Raw genomic sequence first — 26,703 nt, 5'->3', positions numbered from 1 at the left:
TATTATCTTGGATTATTATCTTCTTCGGGGACTATAATTCGCTGTTAGATTTTGTATAAGCGACTCTCACTTCGCCTGGTTATTATGAATCTGTTTTCTAGATCAGGGATGATGTGCCTCTGTAGCCAGAAGTCCACCCTGGCGACTCAGAGCCCGCGCAAGCTCATTTGCGTGGACTGACAGTTTCTCCTCATACCTCAGGCTGGACTGGGCTATTTCTTCACGAATAGTTCATATGCCGAAATCGAGGTACGGGTACATGCACAAATTGCTGATACATCGAGGTATGCCCAACATTGTTTTCAGAGCTTTACATTGGAACCATTCAAGAATTTCATGATGATGCAGTCTAAGATGGAAGCTTGCTAACTTGTTAGGAGGATGAAAATCCACACCCCTTTCGGTTTCTACACGGCATCGTACCGGAACGCTAAATCGCTTGACGGTACGTCTTTGCCGGTAGAGTACTACCACGGCCGACACCTCCCACCAGCCAGACCTGGACCAATTAAGAAAATCTCAATCTGCCCAGCCAGGGATCGAACCCAGGACGTCCGTTTTGTAAATCCACCGCGCATAACACTGCGCCACGGAGGCCGTCAAAAGAAGAATTGCCATATGGCGAAAATTTTGTAGTCAAAACATAAAATGTGTCCCTATTCTTAAGCCATATTGAATGTGCACTGTTTCACACCTAATAATAGTTTTAATTAACTTGTTAATAAATAAAAATTAAGTTTAATAAGCTAAGAATAATTCTTTATTAATAAAGGACTAAAGTAACATAAAATCATAAAATATACAAAACACTATAATATATTAATTAAAACTAAGAATTACACAGTATATTAACTTTAAATTTATAATAAATAAAATAATTATAACAAATACACAGATAAGAATAATTAGATATTGTTAATATATTTTAAATAATATTTTATAAACAAACAATAGGTGCGTCACTTAAAAGTCGGGAGTCAGGTCCATTTTATAGGCATAACACATTTTCTAGTATTAAAATTAAATAGTTATAAATATAATATATTAGTTAAAAGTTATTATGTAGTTGTGTTGTGCTAACAAATAAGTTGTTTATTTTATTTTATTATATTACGAGTATATTCTAAAATAAATAAGTTATGAAATGACATGCGTTTTCTACCTTCATTCTTCATTTTCTATTTGTTTGTTGGTAAACAGTGCGCATAGAGTATGGCTTTTGTATACTAAGGTTACGTAAGCAACCAATAAGCTATCGGCGACAAACAGAAACTTAAGCCGCTTATAAGATATTAAGTAAAAGAAGTTTTTAAAATGACAACATTTATTTCGATTGAATAACTATTCTAAGGCTACAACTTTAACGTAGTCAATGAGCAAGCTCGGCGCAGTCCAAGTCGGCAACCACAGTGTTTTGTTCTGCCAGAACTTGAGGCTGGCTTTAGCGTCGCCGTTGCGCCAAGGCTTGGCGTGTCCGGCGTCGGTGACGATGGAGTCCGGGAACAGCGAGCCCCCGGCAGCCACTCCCAGGGATAGGTGACGCTACAAAATATATTTAACGTTTAAAAAAAACGAACGAAGTGAATTTTATAATAGAGACACGAGTTTTTTAATACGATTTATGCAAAATTAGGGGACTCGACTGAACTTCACCGCTGGGTATTTTGCTTTTATGCAATGAACAGCTAAATACCTTGCTACTTAAGAGCGCGCAGCGCGTCGGTACGATATGGATAAAATTCGAAGCGCAAAGGAGACACCGAATTATGACTTTCACGTGAGTGAAAAGCACGGAGCGATTGACGCGCGACGCAAATTTTATGACGTGAGCGCCAAAACCATTTTTACCTAATTGCAAGTAAATTAAACAACATAACGAAAAACAAAATGGCCATGTTCAAAAGAAAATAACTTTGCTTTTCCTGAGATTGAAAGCAAAATGTGAGCAACACATGTATTTTTCAAAAAAATAAACTATCGTATACACTTTCATCATTTTACAAATTGTATATTTTGTATAGTCATAACGAAGCTAACACTTTGAAATATCATTTACCCAAATATCAGGCTAGGAGCCTGACTTTTCCAGAATCTGAGAACCAGAACCATTTGTAACCACCAAATTACATATTGCACACTCTTAACTGCGTGCGTAATTTATGCAGTCAATTAGTGGTTACACTACTTTTGGTCTTGACTTGCACTACAGTAGTGTTATGGTGTGATGTGTGCCAGAATGTATTTACATTACGAAAGTATTATTGTTTGTATTGACATAATTCTTTTGACCTTTGACCTTGAACAAAAAAAATCCACACACAGGAATGATGGGGGAACTTTTAAACTTATATTTATATTTATAATTATGTTTTGAACAATTTTACTGATTTTCAGCTTGTTAGGATTAGCACCTTCGAATGTCTAAATTGACTGGACTATAAATCAACACGGCCGTTATCACAAAACTTACATAATCGCGTAAGCTAGATCTGAAGTCAGACTCAATGTCCTTGTAGCACGGGTCAGCCCACCACACATTAGAATCCATGTACATAGTATTATCCACAAAAAGTTTTATTGCATCTGAAACAAGCAAACAAAAAATTAAACCGACTTGAAACATAGAGAGAACTTAACTCTACGGATTTTAATATTAACTTTCAATGTTCCCTAAGTTGGAGTATCCCTACACCAACAATTTTTTTTGTAGTCTATCTTTGAAAGAACCACGAATATAAGTACATACTGACATACCTACATGTAATCATAAATCTCACTCACAATGCTTAGAAGCTGATAAAACATACACATAACTATGTACAATTTTAACGAGTTATGGGGCGAATCGATACCCTCCTTTTTTAAAGATTTGTAAATGACTGGACTATAAGTTTTGTAGCCCTGTGATCAATAGGCTTTGTAAAATAATCCCCAGAGTAGGTAGTACATTAAGTAAACTCAGAAGTGGATTAAAAAGATTAGAAAAACCAATGTTGAACAAAGATGATATGATTCACGATATGTGTCAGGACATTTATCTAACAAGTCACAATGTAAATGCAACCAAAATAGAATTGAGATCACTACTTAAGATAGAGAGAGATTCTCCCTGCCTAGCCCATAGTAATTCAGTAATTCAAGAAGAATTACTCTGAGATGTTGATGGATCGATCGCCACCGGAATACTGTCACGGACCGTACGGCGAGCGCCTTATATCACAAACCACTCCCCCTACACACTAAACAACTAGCGCCACCTAGCGTCAGTACAAGCCGACCGAATGATTCCGATAATAGTCGAGTGACGTCGTATCCTTCTCGAACTATTCTCTTCCAACTATACTTACATTTTTCCATCTATGAAGTGTATGCTACTGATCCACTATACAAGAATATTCTGAACTGCTCGACAGCTCATGATCTTGGATAGAAGCAGGCGTTACTTTGCGGAAGTTCATCATGATTATATAATGATTTATTTATTTTGCTATCATCCGCGAAAATTCGGTGAACCCATGCGACAACGTCACCCAGGTCCGACAAAACGACACTTTGCAATTGCACGTTGTAGAGTCAACATCTCCTGAGGATGCTCCGGTTTCGGGGTGAAACGTACGTAGAGAGTATTTTGTCGGACCTGGGTGACGTTGTCGCATGAGTTCGCCGAATTTTCGCGGATGATAGCAAAATAAATAAATCATTATATAAACTCATGATCTTTAATCAGCTCATGATTAAGTCAAGATAAAGGACTTACCTGGCGTCCAGCGCAGACTAAACTCATGGAAGTCATCTGATAACTCATCGCGTACGAATTCAGTTGTTTTATGCGGTCCGCCACCATAACAACGTTGATCCACGTTCCATCCTGTAAAATCCTGTAATGTTTAAATTATATGGTTTTATTAAAACTGGCGGAGGATAGACGAAAATTTTTAAAAATTAACGTTGGACGTCAGTGCCGCAAAATTAAGTTTAAAAAACTAGCGGGTACACGCGATTTTGTTCGCCCTTAGACCTCCATAAGCCGACTCTGTTGCAAAATCTGTTCTTAGCGGACGCACCAACCTCTCTGCCAAATTTCATCTTTTTACGTCAAGCGGTTTTCAGTGTATCGTGATGTGGCTTTTCGCTTTTATACAAAACTAGCGGACGCCCGCAAAATCGTGCGCGTGATACTCTACCTTATCCTACACCTATCCTATCCCTAATCTACTCGTACCCTACCCTACTTCTACCCTACCCGTACCCTTACCCTACCCAACTCGTTCCCTACCCTACACCTACCCTACTCGTACTCCACCCTACACCTACCTTATCTGTACGCAATAATAGTTACGCATTTGCTATCGCGACTTTTTTTGTAAAAAAGTAGCGTTCTACAAAGTTGAAAACACATTATTTTATTCTAAAATCAATAGTTTTTGCACCGAACGCGTTTTAAACGATATGATTTTACATTATTGGAGTTTTAGAAATGATCTCTACTTTTTAAATATATTATAGCCTATAGCACTCAGGGATAGCTTCCCAACAGTGAATGAAAAAAATTTTTCAAATGCGATCAGTAGTTTCGGAGCCTATTCATTACATACAAACTAACAAATAAACAAACAATCAAATCTTTTCTCTATATAATCGTCATCAACCCATATTTGGCTCACTGCTGAGCTCGAGTCTCCTCTCAGAATGAGAGGGGACTCGAGCCAATAGTCAATAGTCCATAGTCAATAGTCCACCACGCTGGCCCAATACGGATTGGCAGACTTCACATACGCAGAGAATTAAGAAAGTATGCAGGTTTCCTCACGATGTTTTCCTTCACCGATTGAGACACGTGATATTTAATTTCTTAAAATGCACACAACTGAAAAGTTGGAGGTGCATGCCCCACACCATCCGGAATCGGAGGCAGAGGTCATATCCACTGGGCTATCACGGCTCCTTTCTCTTTATAATATTAGTAGGTATATATTATAAGTATATTCTTAGGTATGCTGGTTTCCTAACGACGTTCTTCTTTTACCATATAAGCCGCGTGATCTTTAATTTCTTAAAATGCTCATAACTGAATAGTTGGATGTGCATGCCCCGGACCGGATTGTACTCTACGGACTCTGAACCAATGGCAGAGGTCGTATCCACTGGGCTATCACGGCTTCACAAAATGAAGTAGGTACCTACCTTAAATCCTGCAACAACGTCGCTTATTCTCACTACTTTCAATATGCTGGCCAAGGCTTTTTCACCAACGAATTTCTTGAATAATGGAACAAGTAATAATTCTGTAATTTAACAGATATTATAACAATTTTCAAATTGTAAAATTACCTACATGTATTACATTTTCCATGTTGTTTTTGTCATTTCAATTGTTTATCTTATGATTCAATGTAAATTATTTTGTTATTTAAACGACAGGAACGAATTTTAATAAGTAATCAATTTTCAATAACCCCTTTCGGAACAAAAATAGCAATGGTAACAAAGTGTTTGAAAATAATTTACTAATGTCTTACATCTTTGGAATCCCTTTTCAAAGGACACGTTTTTAGCTAGATGTACAACTTTGCTCAGAACATTTCTTTTTTCAATATATCACACACAAAAAAAAACGTTAAACGTAAAAGTAATCAGTCCCGTTTTTTGGAAAAATGTTACATTGCAGTAGAAAAAATTAAACTTTTATTACTTGAGGCAACTATTCAAAAATAATGACCATGTTTAAAATCAACGCTTAAGTGTTTATTCTGCACATGGTGTGTCTAATATGCACTGAAGGTAGAGATTTTTGTATTAAGTTCAAAAATCAATATAATGCGTTATTTAAGTAGGCCTTGACGTCAGCTATCACCGTGTAAAGTATGTCATAATATTTATGGGACATCCTGTAGAAGTGTTTTATAAGGTCACAATACGATTCGGACTGATCGGGACCTCATGATACCAAAAAAGCAGCTGAAGCAGAAAGTAATAATAATAATAATAATAAAACACTTTATTACAACAAAAACAAAATAACAGAATTTTACAAAAACAAACCAAGTAAAATACAAACAATGGTGTATCGGCGACCTTATCTCTAAAGTGATATCTTCCAGGCAACCGTTATTATAAGGAGTTCACGTTTACAAAGAGAAGTGGTTGGTGCGCAAATATCGACTTAAAATACTGTACAATAAAAAATAAATGAAATATACTTACATAAACTAAGAAACACATTAAAATACATAAATACCAATATTAACATTAATAATATATATGTATACAAATATACAATAAAATAAACTTACTTAAATTGATATTACATACCTAAATATATTACTGTGATAAAAAGTAGTCTTTAAGACGACGTTTAAATATATGAATCGACTGAGAATGACGAATCTCCCGCGGCACGGCATTCCATAGTTTTACCGCCTAACAGTGAACGACTCACTATAGCGGTGAGTCCGACTAAATGGCATAGATAACTTATTATCATTGCTGTATCGATGATTAAGAAGGTGGTTAGAACCGCGAAAGTGAAACCTTTATTTTAAGTACGGAGGAGAATGATAGTGATTAAGTATAGAATAAAGCAAGGAAAGTATGTGAAAATTACGACGCTGAAAGTACTTACCAGGATAGAGCCAATCACCTCGTGGGATCTTGGCTCTTATGTACACCACCCCGTATGTGAAGGCGAATGGTATGCTGGTCAGGCGACCGCTCACTATCGGCGGCAGTATATCCGATCCGAAAGCAACTTTTGAGCACTCATTTCTTGTACAACTAAAAATAGTTGAAAAGTAGTTTTATCTTGGTTTGAGTTTGTTAATGTGTACTAACACAAATTGCTTAAAATTTGTATGTATTCATATGTACTGACCCATCTGTTAAATCAAGTGATCCAGTTTCAATTGCCAGATTGTGATCACTCATCAATTCATCCTGCAGTTTGGGAACAATGTGCAGTTTTCCGTTTTCCACGAACACATTTGGTTCCGAGGTTAACCTTTGATATGACACAAATGGATATTCCTATAATCATTACAATTATATTTATGTACAATACACAAAACTGTGCACTAAAAAAAAATAATAAAAATATACAACTTACTTCAAAACCTAAAAACGTACCCACTAAACTAAAAAGTGAAAAATAACAAAATACTATTATTATGTTTACATCATCGGCTTAGCACCGTCTTCAAACGAATCAGCAGGTAGAACATAATAATATTATGTTGTTATTTTTACTTTATAGTTTAGTGGGTACGTTTTTAGAATTTGAAGTCGGTTGTATTTTTTTATTAGAATTTTTATTTGTTTCCATTTTTAGTGCAAAAGATATAGATACTACGTGTTCCCTTAATTGTTCTTGATCTTTATCACCCCTATTGATAGTTACAACCGATCTAGGAGGAAAGTTCTCATCAATACAAATTAATCAAGCCCAAACACTAGGTAACTGATGTAAATCGTTAAGGAGTTCCCTCGTCTGTATTTTGGCTCTATCATGAGATCGATTCCAAACCTTCATGATATTGTAGTGCTTTAATATACTTTATGAAAAATTTACGAACACAGTAGTCGCTCATATAATTTTTGAAAGTGTTTTGCTGGATTTCTCTAGGATCCCATCATCAGATCCTACTATGATGGTATGTACCTGGAAAGTATACCCCTTTTATACAAAAAAATATATTTTCAAATCGGTTCAGGCGTCTTCGAGTAATCGATGCACATACATAAAAAATATCAACTTGAGAACCTCCTCTTTTTTAAAGTCGGTTAAAAAAGCTTTTTTTTCTTATTTTATCGGTTCATTCAATTTGTGATTTCATTTGAATTTCTTAAAACTATGCTGCAGAGATTTGAGGAACACTCAGGCATAGTGGAAAATATTTTGTTTTATGAAAAGACACTGAATCGGGATATCGATTTCCATTTCGGAACAATTTACGGTGTTATATTTATCGCAAAATATACTCACTGGATGATCTGTGGGTATATAATGTTCGATCTGCCACTGAGACTCTTGGAGTGTGTCAAAATTGTCCTCAAAAACGACGTCACCAGCGCACACGTGTCTGCCGCGGACCTTGGTGACAGTATTCTTGCAATACGGAGGCGGGGCTGACGGGTCTACCAGAGCTGCAAAAAATTTTTTTTTTTCTAAATGCCGTTTAGTAAATCGTTAAAATAGACTGATAATGACGAGAGCAGTGGCATACTCATAATGTATGCCAGTATAAGGAAGACACGTAAATTAGTTACGTTCCTGTAACTGTCTGGTTAGTCCAAATGGTGTTTTCTATACTAATATTATAAAGAGGTAAAGTTTGTAAGTTTGTAACATTATTTAAATGGGGTAATCTTCGGAACTACTGGTCCGATTTCAAAAATTCTTTCACCAATAGAATGCTACATTTTCGGGGAGTGCTATAGGCTTTATTATTTTATATAGGTATCATACATATTAGCCGAGTTATCACAGTTTTTGTCATACAGGTCGGACCGAAATTCATCATAAACAGACTTATGCGCATGCGCTGCCTTATCCATTGTGTAAAATTGAAATCAATGTATGGAGGCTTTATGTACCTTTAAAAGTTCTACAAAAAGTCCGCGACACCATATATCTATCTTCTATATATTAGCAGATATAGTACCTTTTGTGTTTTAAAAATTATTAATTTTATATACTTAGGTTTACGTCCTTATTTATAGAACAAAACTTTAATCCTTATTAAAATAAATTATTTAATAATTATAAGGATGTTATGGTGAAGATTTGCCTTTTACAGTATGTTAATTAGTTAAATAGTTTCGGAGATAATACAAAATTTCTAAAAGACGCAGAAATTCCGCTATATGACGCTCTGCGCTTTCAATTTCGTAGTTCCCGTTCCCGTGTGAATATGGGGATCAAGCATAGCCTATGACACTCGCAAATAACGTAGCTTTCTATTGGTAAAACAATTTTCCAAATCGGTCCAGTAGATCCAGAGATTACCTCCTACAACCACACAAACTTTACCTCTTTATATTATTAGCATAGAAGTCTCTATTGCCCTTGGTCATCGCACCACTCTCGAAGGGCTGGACCCATTTTGCTAAGGGTAAGAGTAAGGTAGAAAAGTTATAGAGTAGGGTAGGGTACGGGTAGGGAAGCGTAGGAGTAGTGTAGGAGTAGGGTCAGGGTAGAGTAGGGGTAGAGGTAGGGTAGAGGTAGGGGTAGGATAGGGAAGTGGTAGGGTAGGAGTAGGGTAGAGGTACGGGTAGGATAGGGAAGTGGTAGGGTAGGGGTAGTATATATAGTAGTATAGGCGTGAGATAGGGGTACGGCTGGGATAGGGGTAGGGAAGGGTTAGGGTACGGGGAGGGTAGGGGTAGGGTGTAGGTAAGGTAGGGGTAGGGTAGAGGTAGGGGTTGGGTAGGGTAGGAGTAGGGTTGGGGTAGTGGTAGGGTAGGGGTAGGGTAGGGGTAGTAGTAAAGTTGACATTAAATTTTACGCGGACGAAGTCGCGGGCGTCTGCTAGTATTGATATAATTTGATAGCCCTTTTCAACCATAGACATTTTGACGCATGTAGGCCGACCTTAGGTTTTTTGATGTTATTTTTTTTACTCTTACGCAATTTCTAAAAAAAACTCACTGTATCTATTTTACACCTAACAGAAAGTTGTGAGTTCTCTAAATAAAAAAAAAAATTATACTAACTTGCAATATCGAAACCGACAAAATGACCTCTAATGAGCAGCGCATCCCTCTCCACTTTATATGACTTTTAACTTAGCGTATTTTTTTTTATCCTTCAGCTATTGGTGTTATTACAGATAGCTACGATAGTTACGTAACCGTAACAGCAAATTTTATGCCCCGATTTTGTTACATTCGTTTTATTGGAACTATTGAAACAACATTAGAGACGTATTCACGTTAAAAATATCAGTGTGCCTAGTGGGAGTTTTCAATATTTTCATACTGTTACGATCACGTTGACGTAAACGCAAATTTATATGCAATTGAAACAGCTGTGCAGTAGTGACACTAGATGGCGCTCTTTCAATTCGTTAGAAGCTCGTCACAGTATCAAACTGCCACTAGGCCTGAGGGCAGTTTGATGCTGTTACTATCACGTTAACGTAAAGGCGAATTTCAAAGGAATTGAAACAACGCCATTTAGAGGCACTACTGCACAACTGTTTCAATTCCATATAAATTTACATTTACGTCAACGCGATAGTAACATTATGAAAACATTAAAAACTCCCACTAGGCACACTGTTCGTATAAAAACGAATTTTCCAACTCACCTTCAACATAATAATGTCTGGGTTTAGGTACTGCAGCATTAAACAGTATAAGGGCTTGTCCATCTCTGATAACTCCATTAGGAGATTGGTCAGGGATAAAAATGCCAAATCTCACTACATTCCCTACTCTCAAAATCACATCGTGATCTTCAAACAGCCATATACCGTTCGCTTGTTTAGTCGCTGCACCCCAAAGTAATTCTTTAAATGGACCAAATTCCAGCTCGGCATCTTGCGTATTGTTAAAAATATATCCGTAGAAAAATAGCACTATAGTAGTAGATATTACATCGGCTGAAATAAAAAGCAGAATATCATAAAAATGTGTAAAGGTTTTTTCCGAGAAATTCACCACGTAAGTTCAGAGTTCTTCAAGGTACGAGTATACCACCATGATTCGGTAATCAGAAATAATGTCGCCGACGATCTGAGACATTATTATTTAACATCAGAAAATAATCTTTGTATCGTTGGGAATGTTTGTCTGGGATTCGTTCCACGCTAAATTTCGAATAATAAAATAAAATTCGAGTAATTGCCGGAAAAACCATAAAAATAGCCCTTCTCTTTTATTTATACAAATATTTTCTAACTAAAACGTGGTCAATTTGCGCTTTATTATTAATTTATAAAGTTCATATTAGGTAAATTACAAGCACTCACTGTTGTTTAAGCAATGTAGGTGTGTTCCTAACGTCACAAATTAACGGACGATTAGATAGATTTTTTTATATATAAAAATCTATATATCCCTTGGTCACGCTATCACGCGTGAACGACAGTACTGATTTTACTAATATTTTTGTTTGATGAGTTTGTGATTGTCAAGAGAAGGTTCTTATGACAGAAAAAAATTAAGGGGTAGGGTAGGGTTGGGTAGGGGTAGGGTAGAGATAGGGTTAGGGTATGGTAGGGGTAATTGAAAGTTTACATCGATTTTCACGCGGACGAAGTCGCCGGCGTCCGCTAGTAGCAAATATTTATAAAAGTATCCTTATTAAGGTTAAGCGGAACAACTTCTTACTCTATAGTCTATAAAAACAAAGACGATCAATCATTTTGGATCCTTTTTGAAACTGCCGGATAAAACTTGTCATTAACCAATAAGGCACAAGCTAATATGCATTAGGGGGCGTTCATAAATTACGTGAGGTGTTTTTTCGAAATTTCTGACCCTCCCCCCCCCCCTTGGTGAGATGTCGTGAGATTTTTTTCAACCCCCTCCCCCCCATCCCCCAATCTCACGTGAGATTTTTCAAAATGTGGGTTTCTTATGTAAATGTGTTAGATTATTGTAAAAAGAAAAGAAAATTTGCTTCGTGTTTTTATTTACGACTAGTTAAGACTAGTAATCAATATTGCTGAGAGTTTAATTATAAGTATAATAAAAATTTAACAATAGAATACTTAAATCGTAAGTACTGTGGCTTAAAAAAGAATATTTTAAATATATTTTTAGCCATTTATTTTTTATGTATTTTAAAATATATCTTGAATATAACTAAAATATATTAAAAATATATTATAAAATATATATGAAAACCGGCCAAAAATTAGTTATTAAAAATATATTTACTATACATATTTTATATATTTTTTTATAGATTTTTAATATATTTAAAATACATTTTTTTGTACTTCGAAATATATATTTTTTACATTTTTTTTCATGAGGGATGGTGATTGGACAGTCAGTAAATGTATGACGTCGAGGGATAAATGAAATTATTTTTTTAGAACGAATTAGTAAATGATCTTAATCGTATTACGATTACGCTTAAGATTAAATCTTAAGCATGTACAATCTGGATTAAATTGACCAAAATAGTATATTTTTTTTTGTTTCATTCAGAAAAAAAATTACGTGATATTTGCCGAGACCCCCCCTCCCTCCAACGTAAGATTAGATGAGATTTGACTCGACCCCCTCCCCCCCTAAAACATCTCACGTAATTTATATACCTAATATGGCACAAAAGTTGTCGATCCCCAAGATTTTTTTTAAAGAAATGTCCCAATAACGTATTTTTACTTTAACATACCGGTGATGTAACAGCGAAATCCTTTCGGACGTAGAGCTCTTGAAGTGACCGTCACATTATACATAACGTTTAAGTTCATCATATTTTGACATTCTGCTAAAGCCACCAGTAACAAACACAACATGACACTTTTAACCATCATTTTATAGTACGGCTGCATTCAGGGCCATTCAAATCTTCCTTGCTGTTTGCCAACACTTCATCAACATATAAAATGGCCCACTAGAAAATAATGTAAATCATTACAATGGGAATAATATTAGTAATTATTAATCTTTCGTTGTTTTTTATTCAATGGCAAGCCCTTGTCTGCGATCTCATTAACATTAAGTAATAAGATAGAAGCGGGCTATGGACAAGTTTATTCTATCCATACCTCGGTTTCAACACCACGGCTGACGTACCACCAGACCTGCGGCCTTATTATATATCTCGATGTACCATTCAAATTTTTTGACGGCCTCCGTGGCGCAGTGGTATGCGCGGTGGATCTAGACGGACGGAGGTCCTGGGTTCGATCCCCGGCTGGGCAGATTGAGTTTTTCTTAATTTTTCCAGGTCTGGCTGGTGGGCGGCTTCGGCCGTGGCTAGTTACCACCCTACCGGAAAAGACGTACCGCCAAGCGATTTAGCGTTCCGGTACGACGCCGTGTAGAAACCGAAAGGGGTGTGGATTTTCATTCTCCTCCTAACAAGTTAGCCCGCTTCCATCTTAGACTGCATCATCACTTACCATCAGGTGAGATTGTAGTCAAGGGCTAACTTGTAAAGAATAAAAAAAAAATAATAATGAGTCACTAGGATATTTATTTTTCACGCTAATAGCTCTAAACAGGGATCCGTGAAACATTTATTACACCTGATTAATAACAAGTTAATTTTTCGTAAGTAGTTTCGTCTCTATGATACGATCAATTATTTAATTTACGAAAATTATTGATTCTGGTGGCTAACTGAGTTTTGAGACAAATTATCAACTTGCCTCAAATACCTACCCAAAACTGTCCACCAGGAGGGCTATTCAGTAACAATATTTTGTGCACTAGCAAGTACGAGTTTCAAATTCATCTCTATATCTCTCTGTATACAAATACTATAGACAGAGAGCGACAGATACAAATTCGAAGCTCACACTAAAGAAATTATAAAAAACATCAATTTAGATTATGAGCTGAAGCAGCTTTTGGACCAAGAGTCACCTAGTCGAAGCCGCGGCGACGCTTGGTTGAGCGCGAGGCTATCTGGTACAGATCCCTTTCCAAAGTAATACACGTATACGTGCGCTATTCATCATAATTATCATCATCATCATAATTATCAGCCGATGGACGTCCACTGCAGGACATAGGCCTTTTATAGGGACTTCCAAACATCAGATACTGAGCCACCTGCACCCAGCGAATCCCTGCGACTCGGTTGATGTCGTCAGTCCACCTGGTGGGGGGTCGGCCAACACTGCGCCTTCTAGTGCGGGGTCGCCATTCCAGCACTTTGGGAACCCAACGTCCATCGGCTCTTCGAACTATGTGCCCCGCCCATTGCCACTTCAGCTTCGCAACTCGTTAAGCTATGTCGGTGACTTTGGTTCTTCCGCGGATCTCCTCATTTCTAATTCAATCACACAGAGATACTCCTAACGTAGCTCGTTCTTTCGCCCACTGTGTGACTCTTGAGCCTTCTTTTGAGGTCCATAGTTAGCGACCAAGTCTCGGAACCATAGGTCATCATCACTGGCAACACGCACTGTTCGAAGACTTTTGTCTTGAGGCACTGAAGAACTATTACATGCGCTATTACCTTTAAATAACTGTGGCGAACGTACCTAACTCACGGTTTCCTCTTTCTGGTACTTAGTATTTTGACCGATTAATAATCGTCACAATATTTTTACTTAAACCAAAGGTTTTATGATACAAAGAAGATACATTTTTAAATTTACGATACGGGCGATTCTACAGAAACCACGCAGTTCGATGTAATATTGACCAAAAACTAATACTGCCTAAAATGATTTAATCAAGTCAATGATATACTCTGGGAAAACATTGAACCAAAGGTTATCATATTATATTCTTGTTTAAATTTATACAGTTAATTCATAGTTATGTAAGTATCTCATAAAAATAACGGTATTTTTTTAATAACGAAAGGTAATTTGGGACGACTGACTAAGGTGCTGAACAAATGATCCTTTACGCAAAAAAAAATATACCGAGAACTTCAAAAAGGAGGAGGATCAACTTGAGAACCTCCTCCTTTTTGAAGTGTGTTAAAAATGAGCCAACCCTTCTGTCACCAGTCGAGTTAAAATATTTTGTATTTGAGGTGATTAAGTGCCATTTTTTTTTATTTATGTACCTAAAATTTTATTAGGTGATAAATATTTGTTTAACTTCCTATAAGTTAATTAGTACGTAATACGCAAGAAGAGATTTCACACTATTTTTGGTTGTAAAAACTGTATTCGGTCAGAAACTATCAATTTGTGACGTAAAATAACTAAATATAGCCCCCTCCTTAAAATAGCTGCGACTAGGCCTAGCTATTTAATAATTCAACTAGCCGCTATTGAATTTGTCATCCGTGTGGAAATGGATATAGGCTTTCGACGAAGAAGTTGGTCGACTATTACTCTTTATATAGCAATCGCTACTAAGCTGTTATAGTTTTTCTTGTTGTAATTTTATTATGTATCCTACTCTTGAGATTTTTTTCACGCATCCATAAAATAAACGTGTAGCTAGTAGAGACTGACATTTGACTAACAAAAATTAGCTCTGTAAAGTTACTAACGGATTAATAAATTAGCTCTTACAAACGGACCTTGGTGAAAGACTAACTAGAATAACTTTCAAAAACCTATTCAAAGATACCCCACACTATAAAGTAAAAATTAAAAAAATATATCCTCACTTTACATTTAGTAACCCAAAAAATATTTTCCAAGATAAAGATCCATTTTACGACTTTGTTCACATTTTTTATGTACATACTCAAGCTAAATTACAGCTTTCTAGCAGTAATACTCTCTCGCTAACGCGGACGGACGGACGGACATGGTGGCCACAAGGGTTCCTTGTGGACAACGGAATCCTAATAAAAATTAGCACGAAATAGAAATTATATTAGTTGCAGTCAAGTTTGATTTATGATTCAAATTCTGAAATAAAAAAAAAACATAACAAATCTTAACATTAGAAAGAAATAAAGTAAATAAGCTTATCAATATTGCTAAAAATAAATATAGAAGACAGGAAATTAAAAACTGCAGTGGTGATTACAGAAAGATCTGGTTAACAGTTAACAGCTGGTTAGGAAGAATTAAACCTAAGCTAGATAGTGTTATTATGAGATATTTGGGCAAAATAACTGATATTTATAGTATTTGTAACAATTTTACTAAAACTTTTACTCAAGAAATTAAAAACCTTAAACACAACTGCAATATAAAATTTTTAGATAGAAAATCTTATGTTAAGACTACGGATGTTTCATTCAGATACACAAAGGTTAAAGCCGATGAAATTGAAAAAATAATAAATAAATTAAGTAGTCAAAAAGCCCCTGGTTTTGATAAAATTAGGGTACAGGATATAAAATTTGTTAAAAAACAATTAAGTCCAATATTAGCGAATTTTGTTAATATGTGTATAACAAAAGGATTATACCCAGACACATTAAAAAAAGCAATCATACGTCCTATTTATAAAAATGGTAGTCACTTGGAGTACACTAATTATAGACCGATAGCTATTCTGTCTGTTATTAATAAAATTGTTGAAAAAGTTGTAGTAGGCCAGGTCTCCAATTTTCTAGAAAAGTACGATATTTTAACTGACGCTCAACATGGGTTTAGAAAGGGCAGAAGTACTGTAACGGCTCTCACTCAATTCTCTGATTATATTAATGACAGTTTGAATGATGGAAAACAAATAGTGGCTCTTTTCATAGATTATAAAAAGGCGTTTGATACGCTGGATAAGAGTGTCTTACTTTTAGCCATGCAAGAGTGTGGAATTATGGGGCCAACAAATGAATGGTTCCGTAATTACTTGACTGACAGAACTATACGCACCGCTATCGATAGTACCGTGGGTGATGAGTGTGACGTGACCTTAGGTGTACCGACGGGCTCGATATACGGCCCCTTGGGATACTTAATGCTAGTTAATAGTGTGGTTAATGTAGTCAAGCAGTGTCAAGTATATATGTATGCCGATGATATGTGTGTGTTGTGCGCTTCAAAAGATATAAGTGTAGTACGTAATAATATTCAATTAGACTTTCAGAATATAATAAAATGGGCGCACGACAACGGTATCATTATTAACATGGAAAAAACCAAGTGCATGCATATATTTTCGCCACATAACAAAACAGCTAAAACTGTAAATTACGCAGACATAGGAATCATTGGTCACACATATGAGTGCTTGCACAACAATCATAGCTTATGTACGTGTCAGCAACTGGAGTATGTCGATAAATACAAATATCTAGGGTTACATATTGATCGCCACTTTAATTGGAAGACCCACATAGGAGTTGTGTGCAATAAACTCCGATCTGTGTTGGGGATGTTTTATCATCTTAAAAGAGTATTGAGTAAGCGCACTATGCTTGTGGTTTATTATGCACTAGCAGACTCAGTGATGAGTTATGGGCTTAGTGTATACGGTAGAACTTTCACTACTTATATAAAAGAAATTAAAAAAATACAAATTAGATTATTAAAAAAAGTAAAGAAAAAATGTAGCCAAAAAATAGATGGAAATTATGAATATTTGTTTAAAGAATTTAAGATTTTACCGATAGACGTTAAAATTGAATATCTTGTTTCTAAAGAAAATTACTACACATATAAGTATAAAAAACCTATACAGTTCTTAAAATCTCTAAGAAATAACAGAAAAAAAAAAATATATCATGCCAAAAGCCAATAATTACTATGGTGAAAGAACTACCGGCTACATGGTACCTAAAATATATAATAAAATTGAGTGGCTCAAAAAAGAAAGGGAGATCAGTGAAGGAGTCCTCAAGAAGAAATTAAAGAAAGTTTTCCTTGGGGACCCCATCACTGACGGATTTACTTAATAGAAATTGTTTTGCACCTTTTGTATTTTTTTTTTGTATTATTTCATTTTATAATATTAAATTCCTAGGTTACCTTAGTTTTAATTATCTTATTAAAATTAGATTTAGCAATTACTTTTAAAAAATAACTAGAATAATGAGCGTCAACTCGCCAACAAACTGCCTGTACAGTTTGGCGAGAGTATCGATATGTAAAATAATTGTTATATCTTATCAATAAAATAAATTAAAAAAAAAAAAAAAAAAAAACATTTATTAAAAAGAATAAAGCTATCCTAAAGCTACAACTTTAACGTAGTCAATGACCAAGCTCGGCGCAGTCCAAGTCGGCAACCACAGTGTTTTGTTCTGCCAGAACTTGAGGCTGGCTTTGGCGTCGCCGTTGCGCCAAGGCTTGGCGTGTCCGGCGTCGGTGACGATGGAGTCCGGGAACAGCGAGCCCCCGGCAGCCACTCCCAGGGATAGGTGACGCTACAAAATATTACATCTAACGACCAGTTTCTTCATCGCAAGTAACAGTCAAAGTAACGTCATAAATCAAAAGTGACGGTCTTATTCACTGAAAAATAAAGTCTTCTTTACTACTTACTACTTTAACTGTTACTTTAGCTTTCAAGAAGAAATTGGCTGTAAATCTACATTTCCATACTAATATTATTAATGCAAAAGTAAGTCTGGCTGTCTGTCTGTTACCTTTTCACGGCTAAACAGCTGAACTGAGGGCCTAGTGGCAGTTTGATACCGTGACGATCGCGTTAACGTAAACGCAAATTTCTAAGGAATTAAAACAGCGCCATCTACTACTGCGCACTACTGCACAACTGTTTCAATTCCATATAATTCGCGTTTACGTTAACGCGATAGTAACAGTATCAAACTGCCACTAGGCCCTCAGATCAAGATGAATTTTGGTATCATGATAAATGGGACCTTGCAGCAGAACATAGGCTACTTTTGATCCCTTAAATAAAAAAGGGGGCAAAATAGGGGTTGAAAGTTTGAATGGAAAGTCGTCCATTTTTAGAGTTACAGTTTTAAAAATTTATTTATAAATCACGAAAAAATACGAAATTTAAAGTGTTATGTGATTCAAGAATTTTTAAAATTCAACCCCTAAAGTGGTGAAATAGGGGTTGTAAGTTCACATTGATTTCCATTTATATAAAAATGAAAATCTCTCTTGACATACAAACTTGAATTGAATTTTTGACCCTAACGGCAAAGACGTGTCAAGCGTTTTAGCGTTCGGGTAGGATACCGCATAAAAACCGTTAAATACAAAAAAAAATGCTAAAAAAAAAAAGCTAACTATACTCAAAAGCATAATTATCCACCCACTTTAATATGACGCGGTATATTAAAGTGGGGGGATAATTGTGCCTCTGAGTATATTATAGGCATCATATTTTTTTGATGTACCTATAGATGCTCGCGGTATCGCCTGTGTAACCCTGCTGTAAATGCGGTATATCCCACCTTGTATTGTTTTGTATTAATTTTAGACTTTTTTCGAAATTTTAAATTATCGTAAGAATTCAATCAATTTAAACAGAATTTTGACAAGTACACAACTACACGACAACAACAACCTAAAACATAAACCTTCCACATGAATTATTATATCTATTAGTGAACACCGCATGAAAATCCATTGAGTAGTTTCGAGTTTATCGTGAACAGACAGACATGCGCCGAAGGATTTTGTTTTCTAATGTATACGCCACGCCGTTCCACCCGCATGATTCTCGGTCCCATAGGAATACGGGGCTAATATATATATATATATATATATATATATATATATATATAAGCCTATACCCTTCCTCGATAAATGGGCTATCTAACACTGAAAGATTTTTTTCAGCACCAGGACCAGCAGCTCCAGAGATTAGCGCGTTCAATCAAACAAACTAACAAACAAATAAACAAACTTTTCAGCTTTATAATATTAGTATAGATTAAATATAAAAATCTATAAATATAAAAAGGTAAGACCGTTACTAAGAACTTACATAGTCTTGTAAGCTAGACTGGAAGTCAGACTGAATGTCCTTGTAACATGGATCAGCCCACCATACATTAGAATCCATGTAAATAACATCATCCAAAGAAAGTTTTATCAAATCTGAAAAAAATATATTAATTCATTACCATTCAGGAGTTCTTAACCCCGTAAATTAAGTACACCCTATTTTTCGAAAATCGAGATTATATCGACGTTTTTTTTACGATGGTGTGTATAGGTGTGTATATGTAAATAAGATCTAATATAATTTATTTTGTCGCAATTGGATCATTCGTTATTAAGATAACTTTATTTAGGTAACTGTCAGCTTTGAAAGTTGAAAAAGTTCCTAAATAAAAAAATCCTTGAAAAAGTTGTTACAGAGATAATTAAAAGTTTCAAAAGCTTTTAATTTACATTCAGATTTAAAGAAATCTCAATAACATAAAATTCAAACAATTATTTTTTTATTTTTTTATTATTTGAGCTCAGAGTTCAAAAACGTTGCTAGATATTTTGAATGCTTTGTTTTTTTACTAAAAATTACCAAGAAGTATTAATAGGGTTGGCCTTCAGGGTCTAGGGTCTGAGTTTTTCTTTTTTTTTCAGATATATATATGGCGTAGTAGATACTTCCTGGGATGAGGTAAACACTAATTTAAAACTCAATTTTTTTTTTTTTGTTTTTTTTTCGTAGGGGGGATAATCCTCATAGACACCCGTTTGGGTAAAACGGCTAAAAACCCCTCCTACCTCCAAAAACGCTAGTGTACCTGCCATTTAGCCTACCACCGGCGTCACAACCTCTTTCACATTCTTCACTTTCCCAGTTCCCTTTCATCCTTCTAATCACAATTACCTGGCCTCCATAGCAGCGCGAACTCATGAAATTGACCCGATCGCTCTTCTCTTGCAGCTTGAGTGCTTGTATGTGGTCCTCCGTTAATACAACGTTCATCTGCGTTCCATCCCTTAAAATTCTGTAAAATGTGTACATTTTATGGTAAGCTCTATTAGGAAAAATTATGGCTTGTTAATACTTGTTGAAACAGCGCATTAAACTCTATTGTAAAGCTCAGATCAAATACAGCTATAGACAGCGCTGGATTAGCCATAAGGCGGTAGGTGGCATTTGCTCCAGGCCCCGCACCCTATTAAAAAAAGGAAAAATGCGAGTGTGTGAGAATCTACTCGCGTGAAGAGGGTTCCAAAGGACGTTAACCTAGCATGTTCTTTAGAGTCCGACATAGGTTGGTAATTTTTTCACTGAAATATATTGAGAGAGAAATAATAGTTACAACACGGTTTACCATACGCCATTTAATCACACACAGAAAGATGACATAATTTATGTGACTACCTACAAATGTTAACCTAGCATACATTACAATTTTTAGGGTTCTGAACGTACATAAATACAAAAACAATACCCAAAGATCGCTCGCGTGTCTGTCTGTCCGGCAGCCTAAATTTTCTCTAAATCTACAGAACCAATTAACGTGAAGTTTAGTAGACATATCAATTCCTGTGACCCATATCATCATACGCAGCAGTTATGGGGGACAAGATAAAAAATTAAAAAAAAACTTATTCAAACTGCATACTTTAAATCCAGAAAGGACGTCGCTTATCCTCGCTACTTTCAATATGCTGGCCAAGGCCTTTTCTCCGATGAATTTCTTGAATAATGGAACAAGTAGTAATTCTGTAAAAAAATATTTTGAATCATAAATACGTGAAGATATTATAGCATTTCGTGGACGACAGAAGGTTTCGATATATGACGAATGTTGTTTATGGAACAACAAATACTGGGAGCTTTTGAGTTTTCTGGATTAATGGTCTTTCAGATATACTACATTAAGCGGGATGTGGCTGGATGAAAAAGGCGGAGGATCGTGTGTGTTGGCGCGTTCTCGGAAAGGCCTATGTCCAACAATGGACGGAAACAGACTGATCTCTCTGATGATAATCTCTCTTCTCTACTCTACTACTTTCAATTATACTAACAGAACTTTGTTCATAGTCCCCTACTTACCAGGATAGAGCCAGTCCCCTCGAGGGATCTTAGCTCTTATGAAAACAAACCCATAGGTGAAGGCGAAGGGTATGCTGGTCAGTCGACCGCTCACTATCGGCGGCAGTATATTCGGTCCGAAAGCCACTTTTGAGCACTCACTTCTTGTGCAACTAAAAGCAGATAAAATACTTTTTACTTGACTGTGTGATGCAAAGAAAAGATTTATTTATCAGTCTATTTGTGGCTGAAGATAGAGGATCTGTCCCCTTTTGTGGCACTTTAGAGTTCAAAGTCAGGCAAGTGACACTAACGAAATGACAGTAATCACAATTCAGTATACCAGCAACCTGACTTCGTTCGGGAAGAGTGTTTTGGTCTGAGCGTATCAGTCCTGAAGTCTACGTAACCGTGGATGAAATATCCGTATCAAGGATGTAATAAATCAGAGACTTTGCTGACGAAGACGCTATGAAATATTGACAGACGTTGTTATCAGGGTCTTAAAGTACATTTTTCGGGCGTCCAGTTCTACAATCGGCGTTGGGGGTCTGAGGTATAGTTGTAATTCTCAAATGTGATTGAGGCTTGCAACAAGTTGCACTGCGAGGGTGGCACTAGCAACTCTCTCAAAATAGAGAAAATTAAAAAAAAATCAAAATAACAACAACTGCTCCGGTATACACGCAACGCCAATCAATTTAGCGTTCTGGCACGATGTCGTGTAGAAACCGAAATGGTTGTGCGATTTTAGTCAAGGACTAACTTGTAAAGAATAAACAAATTATTCTTAAGTTAACAAAACAATCATATGATGTACTTAATAAATTAAAACCAAAACTATAGGTAGTTTTGGGCTATATGTAATTAGTAAAGCTATATGTTTGTATACCCATCTGTTAAATCAAGAGATCCAGTTTCAATCGACTGATTGTGATCACTCATCAAAGCGTCCTGCAGTTTGGGAACGATGTGCAAGTTGCCGTTTTCCACAAAAACATTCGGATCCGATCTTAACCTTTGATACGACACAAATGGATATTCCTATAACAACAATTCGTCATCATCATTAACAACCCATATTCGGCTGACTGTTGAGCACGGGTCTCAGAATGGTTTAGACCAATAGTCCACCACGCTAGCCCAATGCGGTTTGGCAGACTTTACATATGTAGAGAATTAAGAAAATACTCAGGTATGCAGGTTTCCTCACGATGTATTTCCTTCACCGTTTGAGACAAGTGGTGTTTAATTTATTGAAATGCACATAACTGAAAAGTTAGAGTTTTTTTAGTTAGTTTATTCTCCGAAACGCATTCTAATCTACGCCCTCAGAATCGAAGGCAGAGGTCATATCCACTGGGCTATCACGGGTCTGTCTATCTCTATAACAATAATTATTTAGTATTTTATTTCGAGTAAAAAATTGCAATTCTATTTATTCTGTAAACTACTGTAACAAGGGACGGATAGTAAACGAATGCATGTGAATGAAATGCGTATGTTGAGATAGATGTGTGGTGTGACAAGAATAGATAAAATATGGAATTAGTATATAAGAGGAAGTCTGAAGCCAGTGACAGAAAAATTGAGGAGTATAAGGTTAGCTTGGTATGGACATGTAATACGTAGGGAGGAAAATCATATTACTAGAAAAATGTTGAATGTGCAAATGGAAGGACATAAGAGGAGAGGTAGGCCAAAGAAGAGATGGTTGGATTGTGTGACAAAGGAAGTAAGTAAAGTTGACATGTGTGTAAAAGGAGTGGATGATGAGTTGACGAGTAATATAGACGAATGGAAGAGATTGACATATTTTTCCGACCCCACTTAAGTGGGATAAGGGTAAGGAGATGATGACTACTAGTAGGTACTACTCGCTCAAACTAAATATTAGGTAAAATCCCACTCAAAAGTTAACTTGTATCTTGAACGTGATCTTGCATCCTATATGGCGACTTTTACTGATGATGGGGCGTCCGAGTGACTTGAAGCGTCCGGTATTCGGATGTGAGATTGACCAACGATCATTGTTGGCCCAGAGGTGTGTTTTAGTGTGTAGAGTGTGTTAGAATACAAAGGCAAAAAATTGGCTTGAACTCAATTTCGCCACTAGAGTGCTTCAAGACGTATTTTATACAGTTCCGCTGTCGGAAAATATAGCTTATGTTACTCGGTAAAGATGTAGCTTTCTAATGGTCAAAGTATTTTAAAATCAATCAAGTAATTTCAAGTTAAATCGTAACAAGCAAACAAAAAAAATCATATCTGACCTTTTTATGATATTAGTTTAGTTAAATTATTATATTTAAGAATATACTAACAGGATGATCTGTGGGTATATACTGCTCTATCTGCCACACGTCTTCTCGAAGTGTGTCAAAATTGTCTTCGAAAATGACGTCACCAGCGCACACTTGCCTGCCGCGCACCTTGGTGATAGTCGGTAAGCAATACGGAAAAGGCGCCGAGGGGTCTTCTAGAGCTGAAACCAGTTATCATCATAATCAGATTGCTACTGGCTGCATTTCCGCGTTGGACAGCCAGGCTGATCCTTTGCGCAAAAAATGAGCCAGCCCTTCTGTCACCAGTCGTGGCAACTGGTGAAACGTGAACGGTGAAATGATTCGGTAATTTTTTTTGGCACTGCGACTAAATAGCCCAAGGATCTCCACGGCAAAAGGTACAAATATGTAACTCTCTGTCAGAGAGGCATACTTGAGCCACTTACCGGTTTCAGCATTTTCTGCTGCGGCTCCCGGACTTGATTCTGTCTCCTATAAAGCTATAACAATTCTAACTTGTTGTTTCCGCCCGCGTCACCACATGGCTCTACGGAAGACCAGCGCTGCGCTGGTGCATCCGTCACTAGCGTAGCACATGCTGAGTGATGACCATTTTGGTACCACACACATCATTTTTTTGGATTTAATTTAATCATTAGTTTAATATCTATAATTATTAGTTTACTATATTTTTGAAATTTCTTTCTTTTGTTTGGTATTTGTTGTCTTTTGTGTACTATGTGTGTGTGTGTCCAAATAAAATAATTTTCTTTCTTTCTTTCTTAACTCACCTGCCACATAAAACAGTTTGTAATCCACTCGTGGACCATTAAACATAAGTCCATCATCACCAGCTGCATTAGGAAGTTGTTCAGGGATAAATATACCATATTTGACAACCGTTCCTACTGTTAAAGCGACAAAGTAATCTTCAAACAGCCATCTACCATTCGGTTGTCTTACTGCTGCACCCTCAATTTGACCCTTATCAGGTCCAAAATTTAGAGCATCTTGCATATTATTGTATGTAGTTGCATAGAAATATAGTAAGTTTGTGTTACGTGCATCCACTGAAACAAATATAACATTATTCGTATTGATCACTCAATATAAGTTTGGTTAAGATAATTATTATCTCATATCATATCATTAGAAGGCTCAAAATCACTCAGCGGGCGATGGAGCGATCTATGCTTGGAGTTTCTCTGCGTGATCGAATCAGAAATGAGGAGATCCGCAGACGAACCAAAGTCACCGACATAGCTCAGCGAGTCGCGAAGCTGAAGTGGCAATGGGCAGGCCATATAGTTCGAAGAGCCAATGGACGTTGGGGTCCCAAGGTGTTGGAATGGCGACCCCGCACCGGAAAGCGCAGTGTTGGTCGACCTGCCACTAGGTGGACAGAGGACATCAAGCGGATTGCAGGAAACCGCTGGATGCTGGCGGCTCGAGATCGTGATGCTTGGAGGTCCATGCAAGAGGCCTATGTCCAGCAGTGGACGTCCATCGGCTGAAAATGATGATGATGATGAATTATTATCTGTCGATTTGAATACAACAAATAGGTCAGGGGTGCGATTCGGATATTTTACACTCGTCGATAAAATAATCGCCTTTTTGTTTTAAATAATACTTGCCATATCTTTTTTTAAACATTGCCATTCCCCTCCAACTAAATGAAAGAATGAGCCCGACCGCTCTTACCGTTGAACTATGAAGGCTCTAAACAATGTGTAACAAGTATTATTCGAATTTGAACGTCTTTGATGGGATGCCAAAAATAAAATGACTGACTGAGGCACAGGGGTGTAATACCACCAACTTTTTGGCTAGGCTGCTTGCTATTCACAATTTCTGGATGAAAGAAAAGCTTATTTATTAACAGCCCGAGGTGGGATCGTTGTCAGTTTATTATAAAGCACGAAATAGTTGTCGTATAAAAAATATTGTATGCTGCACTGCACGGGATTAGCCATTGTAGCACTCGTTCAATTCGGTTTCGCCTCATTGCAAATAAAATGACTTGTACTACAATGGCCTGTGGTGCCTAGTGGCATTCTTCAAGGTTTTCATACTGTGTTTGTGACGTGTTTACTATCGCGTAAACGTAAACGCGAATTTATATGGAATTGAACAGCTTTGCAGTAGTGCCACTAGATGGCGCTGTTTCAACTCCTTATAAATTCGCGTTTACGTTTACGCGATAGTCACAGTATGAAAACATTGAAAAATACTCATTATATACATATTACTTTTTACGACCATTATAAAAGAAATAAGAGAATTAACAAAATTTGGTAACTAATTTGTGATTGGCGCTAAGCAGAGCCTCCTAGATTTAGTCTCGGCGTGGTTTCATCGACTTTGTTTCTTATATAGAAGAGATTGAGATTTTATATTGAGTAGATTACGAAATGGGAGTAGAAAAACAACTTACTTACTTATTTTACTTACTTTGTTTCAACTCCTTATAAATTCGCGTTTACGTTTACGCGATAGTCACAGTATGAAAACATTGAAAAATACTCATTATATACATATTACTTTTTACGACCATTTTAAAAGAAATAAGAGAATTAACAAAATTTGGTAACTAATTTGTGATTGGCGCTAAGCAGAGCCTCCTAGATTTAGTCTCGGCGTGGTTTCATCGACTTTGTTTCTTATATAGAAGACATTGAGATTTTATATTGAGTAGATTACGAAATAGGAGTAGAAAAACAACTTACTTACTTAATATAGTTATACATACCAGTGTTTTTTTTTTTTTTTTTTTTTCGGGGAGGAAAATAACATAAGGAACATACCCGTGATGTAAGCGCGAAATCCTCTCGGCCGTAGAGCTCTTAACGTGATTGTCACGTTATACACATTTTGACATGCCGCCAAAGCCACCAGCATCAAACACAACAATCCACTTTTGATCATCATTTTATATCCAAGGTCTTCCGTA

The 26,703-nt window shown here is 36.4% G+C and overlaps 1 protein-coding gene across 1 annotated transcript; it reads right to left on the bottom strand.

Annotated features, from left to right (window-relative positions):
• Window positions 1-1,298: 1,298 nt before the first annotated feature.
• LOC112056073 (beta-1,3-glucan-binding protein) lies at window positions 1,299-26,703 on the bottom strand. The gene is made up of 17 exons (XM_052885937.1): window positions 26,558-26,703; window positions 24,542-24,820; window positions 23,790-23,950; window positions 22,358-22,509; window positions 21,487-21,638; window positions 21,053-21,153; window positions 20,308-20,428; window positions 19,456-19,568; window positions 17,715-17,914; window positions 10,594-10,598; window positions 7,979-8,139; window positions 6,872-7,023; window positions 6,623-6,774; window positions 5,185-5,285; window positions 3,758-3,878; window positions 2,471-2,583; window positions 1,299-1,542 (listed from the first exon to the last, which is right to left on the bottom strand). The coding sequence occupies exons 1-17, from the start codon at window positions 26,679-26,681 to the stop codon at window positions 1,342-1,344; spliced, it is 2,409 nt and encodes an 802-aa protein (XP_052741897.1). The 5' UTR covers window positions 26,682-26,703; the 3' UTR covers window positions 1,299-1,341.

This window comes from Bicyclus anynana, chromosome 15 (genome assembly GCF_947172395.1).
Source record: "Bicyclus anynana chromosome 15, ilBicAnyn1.1, whole genome shotgun sequence".
Taxonomy (NCBI): Eukaryota; Metazoa; Arthropoda; class Insecta; order Lepidoptera; family Nymphalidae; genus Bicyclus; species Bicyclus anynana.
This window is presented reverse-complemented; position numbering and strand designations above follow the sequence as displayed.

Excerpts from the sequence above, each read along its gene's own strand:
- LOC112056073 (XM_052885937.1), bottom strand. The coding sequence starts at position 26,681 with ATGATGATCAAAAGTGGATTGTTGTGTTTGATGCTGGTGGCTTTGGCG. Across the intron at positions 23,951-24,541 it reads CAAACTGTTTTATGTGGCAG|CTCTAGAAGACCCCTCGGCG; the intron begins GTGAGTTAAGAA and ends AACTGGTTTCAG. Across the intron at positions 7,024-7,978 it reads ATATACCCACAGATCATCCA|GAATATCCATTTGTGTCATA; the intron begins GTGAGTATATTT and ends TAATGATTATAG.